Source organism: Lucilia sericata, unplaced genomic scaffold (assembly GCF_015586225.1).
Source record: "Lucilia sericata isolate MDLA Ls3-8-SP2 unplaced genomic scaffold, ASM1558622v1 Contig001865F_arrow, whole genome shotgun sequence".
Classification (NCBI taxonomy): domain Eukaryota; kingdom Metazoa; phylum Arthropoda; class Insecta; order Diptera; family Calliphoridae; genus Lucilia; species Lucilia sericata.
In genome coordinates, this window is record NW_023995756.1 from 75,140 (window position 1) to 87,882 (window position 12,743).

Genomic DNA, 12,743 nt, shown 5'->3' on the forward strand with positions numbered 1-12,743 from the left:
ATCAAAATTTCACTTAAATGTCCACAATTTTATTCAACAATAAACGGCTTAAGTATGTATATCTGAGGCAAGGTACAATTCAATTTAAATGCTTTATTATGGCAAATAAATGACATTATATTTTTGTCAAAGGTGTAGGGTATTATATTTGTTTTGTTTTGTCTCATGTTGTAGTTTTTTAGGCTTTCTTGTGTATAAACTTATACAAATGAAACATAATATTCTTGTTATACCCTACACTACTATAGTAATATGTATTATGTGTTGATGTATTATGCGTTTGTGTTGATGTTCGTAGCACCCAAAAATATTGGTCCTACACTCACCTTAAAGTATACCAATCGGCTCAGAATCACTTTCAGTCCATTCGTTTGTCTGTCTGTCCGCCTGTTTGCCCATGTAAACCTAGTGTGCACGATACAGGTCGCAATTTTCAAGATAATTTGATTAAATTTGGCACATACTCAAGGACGAAGCCTATTGAAAATAGTTTAAATCGGCCCATTATTTCGACTAGCCCCCATACAACCGTACCCCCCGAATATGGCTTTTGAGCACAAAATTATGTTAAATGTTCTTGTATCTCTACTAAAATTGGCAAGGCTTATGTAAGTATAAATTTTACTGCCAATTTTCGTAATAATCGGGCCTAATTTGACCCTAGCCCTCATATAAAGTCCCCTTTAGGACATGATTTGAAGGTCAAGGTTCAGTTATAAAAATTAATATCACTATGAAATTTTGCATAAATAACTTTAATGTAGACGCAAATTCCTCTAGCAAAATTTATAAGGATTGGGACATATATGTCTTTGCTCTTTTTTGTCAATAAATTGTTAAAATATTAAAAAACTGAAATTATGGATAGACAGACATTGCACTATGGGTCATAGAGAAATAAAAGTGATCACAGATTTTAAGTATTTTGGCCCTAGCGGCTCTAGTTTAACCAGAAAATGTACTTTTATGTTTTCACTCAAAATCGAGTTTTGGTAGGAAATAAAAGTGATCACAGATTTTCATTGTTAGGCCCTAGCACCTCTAGTTTAGCCAGAAAATGAACTTTTATCTTTTCACTCAAAAATGATCACAGATTTTCATTGTTTAGGCGCTAGCGGCTCTAGTTTAGCCAGAAAATGCACTTTTATGTTTTCACTCAAAATCGAATTCTGGTAGGAAACAAAAGTGATCACAGATTTTCATTGTTTAGGCCCTAGCACCTCTAGTTTAGCCAGAAAATGGACTTTTATGTTTTTACTCAAAAGTGATCACAGATTTTCATTATTTCGGCCCTAGCGGCTCTAGTTTATCCAGAAAATGGACTTTTATGTTTTCACTCAAAATCGAGTTTTGGTAGGAAATAAAAGTGATCACAGATTTTAAGTATTTTGGCCCTAGCAGCTCTAGTATAGCCAGAAAATGGACTTTAATATTTTCACTCAGTTTTGGTAGGACTATGGGTCATAGAGCGAATTTGATATAAAACAGTGTTTAAGCATATATTATCTTCTTATGAATAAAGTCAAAATTATGACAAATTTGTTATTAGTACAATCTTTATTAAGATTTTAAAATATTAGTGCAAGGAAAAATAATGCACTATAGCGAGAAATTAACTAATGTTACTCAAAAATATTCTTCAACCAAAATGTAGGAAATTCAATTCTCTATAGAAAATATAATAACATTAAAATGCGTACGACGCATATTAAGCAAGTTATTCGACAAAAACTAATTTTTGCAACCTTTGACCTACAATATCTCGCAAAGCGCACAAGATATTTTCGGTGACTTTTATTTTCCTTACTAATTATACTAAGGCGAAACTATACGCCAATTTTTTATTAAGCTATTTGAAATTCCCCAAGTTGCTAATTTTTTATGCCTAATTTTTCTGGGGTAGATGGGATTTGTGATCATACAAAATTTTGTTATGATAGGAATTAACAAATAATCTTCAAATAATATTAACATATCATTACCCTCCCCACTAAAATGGTGTAGATTATAATGAACGATTCTATGACAAATTATTAAGCCTTAATTACTATAAAAGTAAATAAGATCCTAATTGATACCCAATATTTTTCTAATCTATATATATAAAAGAGTAGCGTTACTGACTGACTGATTCATCATCGCACAGCCCAAACGGCTGAACCTAGAATCATGAAATTTTAACAGTAGATGTGTTTTTGGTTATTTTTGGAAATTTGTACATTTATGGGTACAAAAGGGAAAAAAACGGGTAAAACAGCTTTTCTTAATTATCTTACCTAATATTAGTGATACAAGAAAAAATGTAAGTGCACCTGTATCTGCTCTTCAAATAAGCATATGGGTGTCTGGTACTTTTTTGAAATTCGTACTTTTAAGGGGTGAAAATGTGTAACAAAAGTGATTTTGGTACCTTTTTGGCACTTTAAAACTGTTTAACTAATTAAAATAATAAAATTTTTATAAATATTTTGGATACATTTCCCAAAATTGGGAGACACCTGTTTCGTACTTTTTTAAAATTCAGTCCTTTTTGGGTCGAAAAGGCAGAAAAATGTATTTATGGTACTTTTTTTTAGCACATTAAGAAAACTTTTTCGGTTTATTGAATTATTCCTATTAAATTATGGACTAACTCTGTAATATTTAATGTAATAAAATTTTTGCTATTTCACAGGGGAAAAAAAGTACCAAAAAGGGAAAAAAAACGGGAAATTTAATTTTATTCAAACTCATTGTTTTTACAGTTTTCACAGTTTTTATAAAATTTGAAAAAGTAGTTAATTTACTCACACAAAATAAGCTATTGGTATATTATTTTGGAATTCGAGTACTAAGACCTCTATAGGATCAAATTGGAGTAAATTGTTTGGTACTTTTTGAAAGCACAATTTTTCTGGAACAAATTAATGCAGATTTGATTCGTTTGAGTTTTATCTGTGATATATAGATTTAAATACGGAACATTTTGTAAACTTAATTCTAGAAAAAATATACTTCTAAGCGAAAAGAGGAAAAATTTTACTTTGTTATTAGTACTTTCCACTAAGGTAGAATTTATTCCACTTTTGGTGCTTTTTCTTTCTTCAAATAATACTCTTTGTATGTTCTATAATATTCATTCAAAACAATTGATTATTAAACATACACGGTCCTCATTAAATAAGATTCTTTAAGAGAGAAGTTTTTAGTACTTTTTATCTCATTAATGGTACTTTTAGAATTTTCTAAAATATTCAACCTAGGAACATAAATTTTAACATACATGGTCTTGACTGAATAATATCCTGTAAGTGGAAACTCTTTGGTACTTTTCCATTCTTCAAATAGTTAACCGGAACACATGACACACGCTCCTTATTAAATGAGAATTTATTGAGAGAGATTTTTGTACTTTTTCGTTTTTCCGATGGTACTTTTTGATATTTTTACGATATTGAACATAGATATTGAAAATAAAATTTAAAATGTTGGGACCTTAGTGAATAAGAATCTACTGAAAGGGACTTTTGGTACTTTTTCATTCATCAAATTATATTTTTTGAATTATATATAATATTGAACACTGAAACATATTTTTTTTTATTAAATGAGGTGTTTTATAGTACTTTATAGCTTCTTATTGAATGCGAATTTATTCACGTGATATTGAACGTAAAAAACTGAAACATTAAAAAAATTTTTAATTAATTTTAATTTTCTATAAAAGTAAACAAAATTTTGTATGAATTTAATTTATGTTAGGGTAGCGAAGCACCCAGGGTATGCTAGTTAAGTAAATAAAAGAAAATTTAAATTTTTTAGTTTATCACATTTTTGATTTCATTTATTCAAATACAATTCTCTGAATCTACTTCTTCAACAAAACGGGGGCGGCGAAGGGAGTGGCAAGAGGAGTAGCATAAGCAGCAGCGTAATGAGCAGGGGCAGCAGCTACTACGGGAGCAGCAGCATAAGCAGCAGGGAAAGCAGCAGAGTGAGCAATGTGATGGGCATTGTAGGTGGAGGCATAAGGAGCTACATAAGAAGCATGACCAACAACAGCTGGGGCGGCAGCATAAGTCAAAGGAGCAGAGTAAGCCAAAGGAGCTACCAAACCGGGTTTAGCGGCAGCAACAGCCAACAAAGCGAAGAAGCAGACAGCGATCTAGAAATATAAGAGTTTTATATTAAAACTTGAGCCTTTAAGGTTTCAAAAATGTTAAAAACTTACGAATTTGAACATTTTGTTAAAGTTTAAGTTGTTTTGTTTAGGTTGTACAATTAGTAATTGTTAAATGTTTGTGTTTAAGTTTAAGGCTTTTATAGTTAACATTTTCTATTGATTACTTACTAGTATTAAATAAACTAATTTAAACAATTTATGCTAAACGTGATGTTTAAAGTAGAGGTTTTTTTTTTAAACCTGAGTTAAATGTTAATGTGTGTTTTTTAACGGTAGCTTTTACATATATTATGTTATACTTATCCAAACACCTGTTATCAATGTAATGATATAATTTTTGAAAAATTTATGATTTTGTTTAAGGTTATTAATTCATGATCAAGGTTAAATTTTATTAGCAAAATTTGTTTTTAGTTACAATCACAAGTAACTGTAAAAAAGTATAAAAACCTTTAACTTTAAAACAAATATTAACAATTACTAATTGTACAACCAAAATAAAACATCTCAAACTTTAACAAAATGTTCAAATTCGTAAGTTTTAAAGAGATCAACTCCTTAAAGGATCAATTGATTTTAATCTAAAAACTCTTATTATTTTAGATCGCTGTCTGCTTCTTCGCTTTGTTGGCTGTTGCTGCCGCTAAACCCGGTTTGGTAGCTCCTTTGGCTTATTCAGCTCCTTTGACTTATGCTGCCGCCCCAGCTGTTGTTGGTCATGCTTCTTACGTAGCTCCTTATGCCTCCACCTACAATGCCCATCATATTGCTCACTCTGCTGCCTTTCCTGCCGCTTATGCTGCCGCTCCCGTTGTAGCTGCTCATTATGCCGCTGCTCCCGTTGTACGTGCTGCTTATGCTGCTCCTCTTGCCACTCCCTTCGCTGCCCCCGTTTTGTTGAAGAAGTAGATTCAGAGAATTGAATTTGAAAACAATAAATGACTTAACTACGAAAGACTGAAATATTTGTGTGTTTTTTATTTTAATGTGAGGGAATTGGTTTGTGTCGTTTAGATTCAAGGAAACTTATCAATAATGATATTAATCTTAAATATTACCTCAAACGGTTATTTATTAACTCAATATTCGAAATTCGGAAATTTCCTTAGAAAAAAAATTTCCAAAGAAAAAAATTTATACAAAGAAGTGTTGAAATAGAGTATCAGGAGCTATTATCTTGACACAAACTGTTCGTAGAATCCCACTAAAATCATAACTATGTAAATAGAAAAAGTAGTCATTGTAAATCGAATGAAAAAACGTATACAGCTTTCATAAAGTGTTTATATAACATATTATTAGTAAGAACTTATTAGACTACTTCTATGTAATCCAGACGATATGTAGTAGTCATTGAAAAGTATGTTGTTAGGTAAGTAATTACAATTGCAAGCCATTACCCAGTTTTTGCTGGGATCTTTTCTAAAGTAAATTTTCTTTATTATAATTTTTATTTATTTCTTCTAAATGACTTTAACAGGTCAAATTTTTATGCTATTTTTTTTATTCAAGTATAATATGCATTTTTTATCCTAGATAAGCAGTATCAACCTTTCATTATACTCTACACCACTATAGTGAGAAGTTTACTATATGTTTGAGCTGATGTTTGTAAAACCCAAACATAATTGCCATACACCCACCTTAAAGCATATCAATCGGCTCAGAATCACTTTTCAAGGCGATGATGTTATGTCCGTCTTTTTGTCTGTCTGGTATATAATCTTCTCTTGATCCAAGGACAGAGCCTATTAAAAACGGTCCGTTATTTCACATTCCATACAACTGTAACACCCTAATGGGGCTTTGAAGCTCATAATTATGTTAAATATTCTAGTACTTCTTGAAATATCGGCACAACTTAGTTTTGAATGAGTCTAAATAATATTGTCACTTTTCGTAATAAGCAAACTTCTATACAAAAAAATTATTCCTGAGAATTTCCGGGAAATTTTTTCCCTTTTTAGAAATCCTACTCATGCTAATCACAAGCTAATCTTATTGCATATTAGTCGTTTTGCCCGACCATAATAATATCAAACTTTTGAAAAAATTTCTATGAATTTTATATCAAACTGCTTCGATATTGGTTCTATTAAAAAGTATTAAGAAACCATCAAATCTATAGGCTATGCAACCAACTTAAAACAAGTGCATACTGTAATCGCACTAAAATCAAGTCTTTCGTACTTAATTCAAGTATTTTGTATACTTGATGCAAGTAAAACTGTACTTAATTAACCTACTATAGAAACCAATTTGTTTTATCTCAAGTTTACTTGACTCTTTTTTTGAGTGTATTTTACAAAAAACAATAGTTAATCTAGTATTTTCTGAATAAAAGAGGTAAAATTTCTTAGTTTATCACATTTTTGGTTTCATTTATTCAAAATTCAATTCTCTGATTTACTTCTTCAACAAAACGGGGGCAGCGAAGGGTGTGGCAAGGGGAGCAGCATAAGCAGCACTTACAACGGGGGCAGCGGCGTAATGAGCAGCAACAACTGGAGCAGCAGCATAAGCGGCAGGGAAGGCAGCAGAGTGAGCAATGTGATGAGCATTGTAGGTGGAGGCATAAGGAGCTACATAAGAAGCATGACCAACAACAGCGGGAGCAGCGGCATAAGTCAAGGGAGCAGAGTAAGCCAAAGGAGCTACCAAACCGGGTTTAGCGGCAGCAACAGCCAACAAAGCGAAGAAGCAGACAGCGATCTAAAAAGGAGAGTTAAAATGTTATACTCTAGATTTTTTTAATCTTTGCAGAAAAATATTAACACTTACGAATTTGAACATTTTTGGTTGAGTTTGTGTTTAAGGTTTGGTTGTACAATTAGTAATTGTTATTGGTTGTAGCAAAGTTAAAGTCTTTTATACATTTGTTTCATATTTAAATTTGTGGGATTTTTGTAAAAAGCATAATGGGGTTTCATTTAATATGCCAGACATGGTGGTATTTTAAAGTCAATAGCAGCAAGGTAATATTGGTTTTCAAAGTAAATTTAGATGGTAAATTAAATATTTACATATGACGTATGTATATTGAACTAATAAAAAACTATTGATGAGTTTTATAGGTTAAATGGAATTTCAATACTAAAAAAAATTATTACTCTTTATTTAGGATATATTAAAAGTATTTTTGCAAATAATTAAGAGTATTTCATGATTTTGTTTTTTTTATTGAAAAAAGACCATAGTCTAGTCAATAGTCTGGGCTATAGTCTGGTCTATAGTCTAGTCTATAGTCTAGTGAATAGTCTGGACTATAGTCTAGTTTATACTCTAGTCTATAGTCTAGTCTATAGTCTAGTCTAGTCTAGTCTATAGTCTAGTCTATAGTCAAGTCTATAGTCTAGTCTATAGTCTAGTCTATAGTCTAGTCTATAGTCTAGTCTATAGTCAAGTCTATAGTCTAGTCTATAGTCTAGTCTATAGTCTAGTCTATAGTCTAGTCTATAGTCTAGTCTATAGTCTAGTCTATAGTCTAGTCTATAGTCTAGTCTATAGTCTAGTCTATAGTCTAGTCTATAGTCTAGTCTATAGTATAGTCTATAGTCTGGTCTATAGTCTAGTCTATAGTGTAGTCTATAGTCTAGTCTATAGTCTAGTCTATTGTCTAGTCTATAGTCTAGTCTATAGTCTAGTCTATAGTCTAGTCTATAGTCTAGTCTATATTCTAGTCTATAGTCTAGTCTATAGTCTAGTCTATAGTCTAGTCTATAGTCTAGTCTATAGTCTAGTCTATAGTCTAGTCTATAGTCTAGTCTATAGTCTAGTCTATAGTCTAGTCTATAGTCTAGTCTATAGTCTAGTCTATAGTCTAGTCTATAGTCTAGTCTATAGTCTAGTCTATAGTCTATGTCTAGTCTATAGTCTAGTCTATAGTCTAGTCTATAGTCTAGTCTATAGTCTAGTCTATAGTCTAGTATATAGTCTAGTCTATAGTCTAGTCTATAGTCTAGTCTATAGTCATAGTCTTCTATAGTCTAGTCTATAGTCTAGTATAGTCTAGTCTATAGTCTAGTCTATAGTCTAGTCTATAGTCTAGTCTATAGTCTAGTCTATAGTCTAGTCTATAGTCTAGTCTATAGTCTAGTCTATAGTCTAGTCTATAGTCTAGTCTATAGTCTAGTCTATAGTCTAGTCTATAGTCTAGTCTATAGTCTAGTCTATAGTCTAGTCTATAGTCTAGTCTATAGTCTAGTCTATAGTCTAGTCTAGTCTAGTCTAGTCTATAGTCTAGTCTATAGTAGTCTATAGTCTAGTCTATAGTCTAGTCTATAGTCTAGTCTATAGTCTAGTCTATAGTCTAGTCTATAGTCTAGTCTATAGTCTAGTCTATAGTCTAGTCTATAGTCTAGTCTATAGTCTAGTCTATAGTCTAGTCTATAGTCTAGTCTATAGTCTAGTCTATAGTCTAGTCTATAGTCTAGTCTATAGTCTAGTCTATAGTCTAGTCTATAGTCTAGTCTATAGTCTAGTCTATAGTCTAGTCTATAGTCTAGTCTATAGTCTAGTCTATAGTCTAGTCTATAGTCTAGTCTATAGTCTAGTCTATAGTCTAGTCTATAGTCTAGTCTATAGTCTAGTCTATAGTCTAGTCTATAGTCTAGTCTATAGTCTAGTCTATAGTCTAGTCTATAGTCTAGTATAGTCTAGTCTATAGTCTAGTCTATAGTCTAGTCTATAGTCTAGTCTATAGTCTAGTCTATAGTCTAGTCTATAGTCTAGTCTATAGTCTAGTCTATAGTCTAGTCTATAGTCTAGTCTATAGTCTAGTCTATAGTCTAGTCTATAGTCTAGTCTATAGTCTAGTCTATAGTCTAGTCTATAGTCTAGTCTATAGTCTAGTCTATAGTCTAGTCTATAGTCTAGTCTATAGTCTAGTCTATAGTCTAGTCTATAGTCTAGTCTATAGTCTAGTCTATAGTCTAGTCTATAGTCTAGTCTATAGTCTAGTCTATAGTCTAGTCTATAGTCTAGTCTATAGACTAGTCTATAGTCTAGTCTATAGACTAGTCTATAGTCTAGTCTATAGTCTAGTCTATAGTCTAGTCTATAGTCTAGTCTATAGTCTAGTCTATAGTCTAGTCTATAGTCTAGTCTATAGTCTAGTCTATAGTCTAGTCTATAGTCTAGTCTATAGTCTAGTCTATAGTCTAGTCTAGTCTAGTCTATAGTTTAGTCTATAGTCTAGTCTATAGTCTAGTCTATAGTCTAGTCTATAGTCTAGTCTATAGTCTAGTCTATAGTCTAGTCTATAGTCTAGTCTATAGTCTAGTCTATAGTCTAGTCTTTGGTCTAGCCTATAGTCTAGTCTATAGTCTAGTCTATAGTCTAGTCAATAGTCTAGTCTATAGTATAGTCTATAGTCTAGTCTATAGTCTAGTCTATAGTCTAGTCTATAGTCTAGTCTATAGTCTAGTCTATAGTCTAGTCTCTAGTCTAGTCTATAGTCTAGTCTATAGTCTAGTCTATAGTCTAGTCTATAGTCTAGTCTATAGTCTAGTCTATAGTCTAGTCTTTGGTCTAGCCTATAGTCTAGTCTATAGTCTAGTCTATAGTCTAGTCAATAGTCTAGTCTATGGTCTAGTCTATAGTCGAGTCTATCTTGTTTAACCTAACACGACTTTGGACCAATCGTTACTTATCGTTTCTTTTCAGTTGTGAACGTCATTTAGTTAGCTAACATTTTTACGAAAAAGAACCCTTTACATATTAAGTTAGAAGACATTTTAATACTTATTTCCTTGAAAATTCATTTTATGAACTGTAATATAATTTCTGTTCTAAATTTTTCTCTAAAGTAATATGTATAATAATACATGTACTTAATTGACTAAGTTTAAATTAATAATTAAGCCGTTAAATTATTTTAAATCATACCTTCTATACCATACAGTTCAAACCTATTAAAAAGTTATAAATATATGTCACGTGCAGAATAATAAATCAAACCCACAACAAATAATTTCAGCTACTTAAACAGAAATTGTATAAAAGACATTAACTTCACCTTAAACATCAACAATTACTAATTGTACAACCAAACAAAACAACTTAAACTCAACCAAAAATGTTCAAATTCGTAAGTTTTATTAGTTTTTTGAAAATCCATTTCAATTTGTATAATTAATGTTTTATTTGTCCATTTTAGATCGCTGTCTGCTTCTTCGCTTTGTTGGCTGTTGCTGCCGCTAAACCCGGTTTGGTAGCTCCTTTGGCTTACTCTGCTCCCTTGACTTATGCCGCTGCTCCCGCTGTTGTTGGTCATGCTTCTTACGTAGCTCCTTATGCCTCCACCTACAATGCCCACCATATTGTTCACTCTGCTGCCTTCCCTGCCGCTTATGCTGCTGCTCCCGTTGTAGCTGCTCATTATGCCGCTGCTCCCGTTGTAAGTGCTGCTTATGCTGCTCCTCTTGCCACTCCCTTTGCCGCCCCTGTTTTGTTGAAGAAGTAAATTAGAGAACTGAATTTTGAATAAATGAAACCAAAAATGTGATAAACTAAAAAAGTCGATTTCTTTCATTTCGTAAATAGTAGATTGTTCAATTTGTGTGTAAAATGAATTATGTGGTTTTTATGAAATTATGGACGCCCCTTTAGTCCTTTACTAAAGGGGAGTTTGTATGGGGGGTACCGATTATTAGAAAAATTTTATACCCTTTTATACAACTTTTTTGAGCCGATTGAAGAGATACTAGTATATTCGATGTAGATATGAATTAAAAATCATATCTCTCATATGATCATATTGAAACCACTTTAAATGGGTTCAACCCGTATGATTCAAATTTCATCAAATTATTTTTAAAATTGAGGCCTTGTACCATTATGCTTTAAATTTATATGGACGGACAGACATACCTTAATCAACTTAGAAAGCGATCAAGAAGAACAAAATGTATCTCGATATTAAAATTATATTAATTACGCTATAAAGTATATATTTTCTGTATTCTTAAAAAAAGCGAATACGATTAAGCTATATCTATATGTCTGTCCGTTTGTCTATTTATTGAAATCAATTTTCTGAAGGCCCCTGACATTTTGGAATCCAAATGCTCAATAATTCTATTAGACGTGCTTTTGAAAAGTTTCCTATTTAAAATCAGCAAAATAGTTTCATAAATAATAGAGATTTGAGCAAAATTCCAAAAAGCCCATAAAAATATTACGTTTTTTCTCACTCCTGATTAGTTTTTTTCAGCAACTACATCGGATAATGAAACAAAATTGTTAGAATTGGTTCAGATACATATGTAAATACTCCGGGAAAACGCATTTATTGTTAATAACTCCCTCTAGAACAAGAAATTATGCATATCTAATATCACTAGCAATCATATTGCCGACCTAAACCTGGATCGGTCTACAATTGACAATAGCATACGTGTACGGTCTGCCTACAACTTCAATTTGCAACACAATGGGAAGATTTCGACTGTTGAAGTGTTGATTCACATCGTTTAATATGTTCCATCTATAATTTTCCAAGAAACTAAACTCCACAATAAATTCCCAAATAGTAAAAATAAAAATCATAAATATTTCAGTCTTTCGTAATTAAATCATTTATTTTTTGTCAAATCCAATTCTCGGAATCTACTTCTTCAACAAAACAGGGGCGGCGAAGGGAGTGGCAAGAGGAGCAGCATAAGCAGCACGTACAACGGGAGCAGCGGCATAATGAGCAGCTACAACGGGAGCGGCAGGGAAGGCAGCAGAGTGAGCAATATGATGGGCATTGTAGGTGGAGGCATAAGGAGCTACATAAGAAGCATGACCAACAACAGCTGGGGCGGCAGCATAAGTCAAAGGAGCAGAGTAAGCCAAAGGAGCTACCAAACCGGGTTTAGCGGCAGCAACAGCCAACAAAGCGAAGAAGCAGACAGCGATCTAAAATAATAAGAGTTTTTAGATTAAAATCAATTGATCCTTTAAGGAGTTGATCTCTTTAAAACTTACGAATTTGAACATTTTGTTAAAGTTTAAGATGTTTTGTTTTGGTTGTACAATTAGTAATTGTTAAGGTTGTTATAAAGTTAAAAGTTTTTATACTTTTTACAGTTAATCGTGATTGTAACTAAAAACATAATTTGTTGAAATTCCTTAACAAATTTTGCTAAAATATAATTTAACCTTGATCATGAGTTAATAACCTTAAACAAACATTTATAACAGGTGTTTGGTTAAGTATAACATAATATGTGTAAAAGTTACCGTTAAAAAACACACACATTAACATTTCACTCAGGTTTAAAAAAAAACCTCTACTTTAAACATCACGTTTAGCATAAAATTGTTTAAATTAGTTTATTTAATACTAGTAAGTAATCAATAGAAAATATCAACTATAAAAGCCTTTAACTTAAACACAAACATTTAACAATTACTAATTGTACAACCTAAACAAAACAACTCAAACTTAAACAAAATGTTCAAATTCGTAAGTTTTAAAGGGATCAACTCCTTAAAGGATCAATTGATTTTAATATAAAATTATTTTCTATTTTAGATCGCTGTCTGCTTCTTCGCTTTGTTGGCTGTTGCTGCCGCTAAACCGGTTTGGTAGCTC

General features: G+C 31.9%; 5 protein-coding genes across 7 annotated transcripts; 2 read left to right on the top strand and 3 right to left on the bottom strand.

The window, feature by feature from the left end:
- Positions 1 to 3,793: 3,793 nt before the first annotated feature.
- LOC119612896 (cuticle protein 38-like) lies at positions 3,794 to 4,310 on the bottom strand. The gene is made up of 2 exons (XM_037968784.1): positions 4,211 to 4,310; positions 3,794 to 4,144 (listed from the first exon to the last, which is right to left on the bottom strand). The coding sequence occupies exons 1-2, from the start codon at positions 4,220 to 4,222 to the stop codon at positions 3,848 to 3,850; spliced, it is 309 nt and encodes a 102-aa protein (XP_037824712.1). The 5' UTR covers positions 4,223 to 4,310; the 3' UTR covers positions 3,794 to 3,847.
- Positions 4,311 to 4,633: 323 nt separating this feature from the next.
- On the top strand, positions 4,634 to 5,125 carry LOC119612890 (pupal cuticle protein C1B-like). Its single transcript, XM_037968772.1, has 2 exons — positions 4,634 to 4,696; positions 4,766 to 5,125. The coding sequence occupies exons 1-2, from the start codon at positions 4,685 to 4,687 to the stop codon at positions 5,069 to 5,071; spliced, it is 318 nt and encodes a 105-aa protein (XP_037824700.1). The 5' UTR covers positions 4,634 to 4,684; the 3' UTR covers positions 5,072 to 5,125.
- LOC119612894 (pupal cuticle protein C1B-like) lies at positions 4,638 to 10,679 on the top strand. 2 transcript variants are annotated; one of them, XM_037968781.1, is made up of 2 exons: positions 4,638 to 4,696; positions 10,320 to 10,679. In XM_037968781.1, the coding sequence occupies exons 1-2, from the start codon at positions 4,685 to 4,687 to the stop codon at positions 10,623 to 10,625; spliced, it is 318 nt and encodes a 105-aa protein (XP_037824709.1). In that variant the 5' UTR covers positions 4,638 to 4,684; the 3' UTR covers positions 10,626 to 10,679. The 2 variants fall into 2 exon arrangements, with proteins under 2 accessions (XP_037824709.1, XP_037824708.1); XM_037968780.1 differs by lacking the exon at positions 4,638 to 4,696 and adding an exon at positions 10,185 to 10,250.
- LOC119612891 (cuticle protein 38-like) lies at positions 6,515 to 12,184 on the bottom strand. Of its 2 annotated transcripts, none has more exons than XM_037968775.1 (2): positions 12,134 to 12,184; positions 6,515 to 6,874 (listed from the first exon to the last, which is right to left on the bottom strand). In XM_037968775.1, the coding sequence occupies exons 1-2, from the start codon at positions 12,143 to 12,145 to the stop codon at positions 6,569 to 6,571; spliced, it is 318 nt and encodes a 105-aa protein (XP_037824703.1). In that variant the 5' UTR covers positions 12,146 to 12,184; the 3' UTR covers positions 6,515 to 6,568. The 2 variants fall into 2 exon arrangements, with proteins under 2 accessions (XP_037824703.1, XP_037824701.1); XM_037968773.1 differs by lacking the exon at positions 12,134 to 12,184 and adding an exon at positions 6,944 to 7,011.
- Positions 11,716 to 12,190, bottom strand: LOC119612899 (cuticle protein LPCP-23-like). Its single transcript, XM_037968789.1, has 2 exons — positions 12,134 to 12,190; positions 11,716 to 12,064 (listed from the first exon to the last, which is right to left on the bottom strand). The coding sequence occupies exons 1-2, from the start codon at positions 12,143 to 12,145 to the stop codon at positions 11,771 to 11,773; spliced, it is 306 nt and encodes a 101-aa protein (XP_037824717.1). The 5' UTR covers positions 12,146 to 12,190; the 3' UTR covers positions 11,716 to 11,770.
- Positions 12,191 to 12,743: the final 553 nt, after the last annotated feature.